This window comes from Eschrichtius robustus, chromosome 2 (assembly GCF_028021215.1).
Source record: "Eschrichtius robustus isolate mEscRob2 chromosome 2, mEscRob2.pri, whole genome shotgun sequence".
NCBI lineage: Eukaryota > Metazoa > Chordata > Mammalia > Artiodactyla > Eschrichtiidae > Eschrichtius > Eschrichtius robustus.
Genome location: NC_090825.1, coordinates 28,090,518 through 28,094,833, shown reverse-complemented (window position 1 = coordinate 28,094,833; position 4,316 = coordinate 28,090,518). Strand labels below are relative to the sequence as shown.

The window sequence follows — 4,316 nt, the reverse complement described above, 5'->3', positions numbered from 1 at the left end:
CCCCGCGAAGGGGCTCTCACACGCACGCCGGAGGGTTTTGGTCTCGGCGACCTGTGAGCGCAGAGGCCGTGCAGGGTCTCAGTCGGGCTCCGCGTGTGTCCACTCTCCCCATCCCAAGTGATAAACCATACGTCCCACGGGAGGTGGCTCTCTCGCGGTGCATTTCTCCTGAGGGCGGAACAAGATTGTCACTCCTTTCTTCCAACTCCGAAGAAGTTTCTTGGTCCCATACTCTAGGCTCTCCGCTCAGCCAAGCAGCAAATCAGACCTTCGCGCCCGGGCAGTCCCGGAGCCAAGGTGCAAAGGTTTTGTGAGTGGCTCACCCGACTGGATGCACCTTGAGGTCCCTTTCAAGAGCCAGGGCGGGGGTGGGGGGAGTCGCTGGAATAAGTGTGCTCAGTTGTCTGGGCACCATTTGGCTGAGGCCCTCTTCCTTGTCCCCGAGCTGCTTTACATTCCTGATGCCTTTCTCTGCTTCTGGGCGCCCCACACTGCCCAACGTTGACAGCATAAGGAGAGGAAGGGGTGTGCGTGGAGACAAGGGGGACGGAGGCTGGTGGCTTGGTCCACTGAGGCTGGTCTCGGCCACTTTGCCACCTTCCTCTCTCCACCTGGGTTCGCAGCCTCCCCTCTCCGGACAAGGTCCCCCGGCCTCTTCGCAGGCCGCTCTTTTGTGCTTCTCTCTCTCCTCGTCCCTCCTACCTCTTGATCCGGGGGCCCCCAGCATCCCCTAATCCGCTCTACTCTTTTCCGCCGAGGGAAGGCCACTTGGCAGTTCCTGCGTACCCCGGGCCTCAGCCTGCGTCAGTAGGCGGAGCTGCTGGGCAGCAGGTCGTAGCGCCCCCCGCTGTAGACCACCACGCCGGGCGGATAGTAGAGCATGTCGGGCTCCGCGGCCTGGTGGAGAGGCGCCAGGGCCTGCCGGCCCTGGGCCTCGGGCTCCGGCTTGGTGGCGGCGGCGAAAGGGCGCATGCTAGTGAGAGAAGGCGACGCGAGGCGCCACAGTAGATTCTCTCGAGCGCTTTGCGGAACTCGCGGCGCACGAGGCAGTAGAGGATGGGGTTGAGACGGCTGTTGGAGTGCGCCAGGCACACGCTCACCGGGAACGCGTACACCTGGCACAGGAAGTACTCTTGGCTGAAGGGCACCGCGTTGAGCTCGATGAGGATGCTCTAGGTGGCGAGTGCCTGATGAGGCAGCCAACACAGGACGAAGGATAGGACCACGATGGTCACTGATTTGGTGGCCTTGGAGCGTCTCCGGCGCTGGCTCTGGCCAGGCCTGCCGCGGCTGCTGAGGCTCCTCCTTCGGTCCCTGCCACGCGGTGGTCGCAGGTGAAGCGCACCAGCAGCGGATAGCACAGGCTGACTGATGCCCAGCGGCGGCACGGAGCCCAGCAGCACCTTCTGCACGTGGTGGAGGCCCAGCCGGAACTGCCTGTCGCGGCCCAGCAACTTGCCCGGGAAGCGCACCAGGCACAGCTCCTCGCCCATCACCTCGATCGTGGTGGAGAAGATGGCTTTGGGCAGCGCGGCCGAGGCCCAGATCAACACGCACAGTACTTTGGCCGAGAAGCGGCAGCTGTCCCCCAGGCTCCGGCCGCAGCAGTCGCCCCGGCCGTGCCCTCGGGTCCGGTGGCTCTTAAGAGCCAAGGCCACCGAGGGTAGCGCGCCACGCTCATGGAGGTGAGAAAGAAGACGCTGGCGTACATGTTCATGGACGTCACTGTGGATACGATCTTACACGTGGCCTTGCCAGAAGGCCATCGGAAGTCGAGGGAGTTTTCCACAGCCCAGAAGGGCAGGGTGAGCACGAACTGAAAGTCCGTCAGCGCCAGGTTGGTGACGAAGAGGTTGATGGAGGACTGGCGCCAGCCCTGCTTACTCTTCATCAGGTAGAGCACCAGCAGGTTGCCCGTCAGCCCCAACGCGCAAAGCACCCAGTACACCACGCTGATGAGGGTCCTCACCCGGGCCTCGGTGTCCGCGCTCTCTGCCCCGCCGCCGCCCGGGGGATGCCCTGGCGCCGCGCCGGCCGGCAACTCTAGCCCCAGCTCCCACGACAAGTCCTGGAGCTGCAGCGACGCGTTGCCGCTAGTGTTGGTCACCTGAGGAAGGTCCGGGATCAGACTGAAGAGTTCTGCGAGCTCGCCCCCCCCAGCCGCCTTATTCATGGTGGCTTTCGCGGCTGCAGCGGCCACCTGCCTGCGCAGGTGCCTCTAGGTCAGGTTTCGGGAGATAAGCCCTAAAGGAGTCCAGCTCTCCCGGGGTTCCGGCGTGCCTGGGGGCTTTCAAAGCAGCCGCGGAAGAGAGCGCCTAGGACCAGGGCGCCAGGCGCGTCCCCGGCGAGCGGAGCTTGGCCTTGGGCGCGGGAGTTGCGCTGAGCGTCTGTTCGGAAGGGGAATTCGAGAGCAGAGGAGCACAGCCCCTAAGGCGAGCGGTCGGCGTCTAAAGGTTCTCCGGCCAAGGTGGCAGTCTCCGGGCCCCTACTGTAAGAGTCAGACTTTGCCCCCTGCGTTTCCTGCTGTCACTTGGTCACTAGCGCATACCCGCCCTGCTGCTCAAGGCCGCTATTGGGGGCCCTCTCCTCTTTCAAATACCTTTGTCGCTTTCCTCCGCAGTTGCGCGGACGAGATTTCTGAACAGAGTTCTGTACCTCGCTCTGACTCTCTGGAGGGCTTTCGATGCTGCCCTCGCTGCTTCGCGTCTCCGTCTCTCCGCTGTTGTCAGCTCCCAGGGAGTTGCCCGCAGCGTTCCCGCGAGTTGCATTCCCACCCGCCAAACCGAGGCCGCGGGCTCCCAAGGAGCCTGCATAACCCCCGCGCCGGGAGAGGGGGCGCTTTCCGAGGTGCTGAACTTCGCCGCGCCCGCCGCGGGGGAGCGGGGAGAGGTGCGCGGCACGAAGAGCCCAGCGGCCAATTTCCCTTTTCCTCTTCAGTTTCAAAAGGAAATGGCCCTGGGCTTCCCTGGTGGCGCAGCGGTTGAGAATCTGCCTGCCAATGCAGGGGACACGGGTTTGGGCCCTGGTCTGGGAAGATCCCACATGCCGCAGAGCAATTGGGCCCGTGAGCCACAACTGCTGAGCCTGCGCGTCTGGAGCCTGTGCTCCGCAACAAGAGAGGCCGCGATAGTGAGAGGCCCGCGCACCGCAATGAAGAGTGGCCCCCGCTTGCCGCAACTAGAGAGAGCCCTTGCACAGAAACGAGGACCCAACACAGCCAAAAATAAATAAATAAATAAATTAAAAAAAAAAAAAAAAAAAAAGGAAATGGCCCTAACCCTTTATTTTCCTATGTTGCTGGAGAAAGTCGGCTTTGATTTGCGATCGCTTTTCCTTTCTTATTCTCAAACATAACTATTAGAATTTTTTCTTTCTCACTCCCAAATGCACAATCTTCTGCCCATTTTTCTTTTTAAAAGCAATGATAGTGGCCTCTTTTTTCATGCCCAGACCGTAAATCAGATGAGGGCTCTTCCTGAATACACAAACACCAGCTCCACTTCCCCTTATGAATTAGCTGACCACTTTAATTGGTGTCTGTGACTGTCAGGATTTTCAAAGCATCTTCACAACAAAACTCTGGGTTCAGGTGTTGCCCTCTGCTTTGGTGTATTCTGAGAACTGAAGCGAAGCAGAGCATGTAATTGGTGCGCTGACTTCACAGACATTAGATGTTTAGCTCTCAGCCCAGAGCTCTTCAACAGATTGTTTACTCATATACAACCACACTCTACCTTGATGCAGTTGGAATAGAGGATTTCATAGGGCTGTTTTTTGGCCACCAGCCCCCTATTTCCACTACTATTATAATCAGAACTCTTAACCACTGATTTTTTTTTTTTTTCAGACCAGTGGAAGTAAATTCTAAGGAATCTTTTAAGTTCCTTTGGGCAAGGGGAACCAACATAAACCATTTGAATTACTTCTTAAATTGCAGTTTATTTAAATGCCAGATCAACCGCTCTGGTGTAAAATGTACATTTCTCAGGATAAACTTAAGAAATTTGAAATGTTTTCCTCACTGTACGGGGCTAAACTGAAACAAAAGTATCTTACGCGTAACTGTCCTCACTCTTGCAGAGCTCGTGACTTTACTTACAGAGATAAAGAGTTTGTGACTTGAAAGCAGAGGTGATAGAAAAAGCATAGTGAAAAAGAAACGCCGTACCCAAAACATATGAAGGGAAACGGAAACAATCTTGATTCCAAAGCGGGAGCTCAGTTCCGGAGAACACGCTTCACGGTAGTCTCTGGTCTACTCCGTTTACCCGCTAGAGGGCGCCAAGGCTTTAATAAAAACAAAACCAAACCAAACC

At 57.8% G+C, this 4,316-nt stretch overlaps 1 protein-coding gene across 1 annotated transcript; it reads right to left on the bottom strand.

Moving 5' to 3' along the window:
* Positions 1-396: 396 nt before the first annotated feature.
* RXFP3 (relaxin family peptide receptor 3) lies at positions 397-3,763 on the bottom strand. Its single transcript, XM_068534795.1, is given in 8 exon segments — positions 397-1,014; positions 1,017-1,264; positions 1,267-1,369; positions 1,371-1,663; positions 1,666-2,218; positions 2,281-2,427; positions 2,539-2,992; positions 3,735-3,763. Coding segments are annotated over 8 exon segments (2,037 nt in total). The 3' UTR covers positions 397-804.
* Positions 3,764-4,316: the final 553 nt, after the last annotated feature.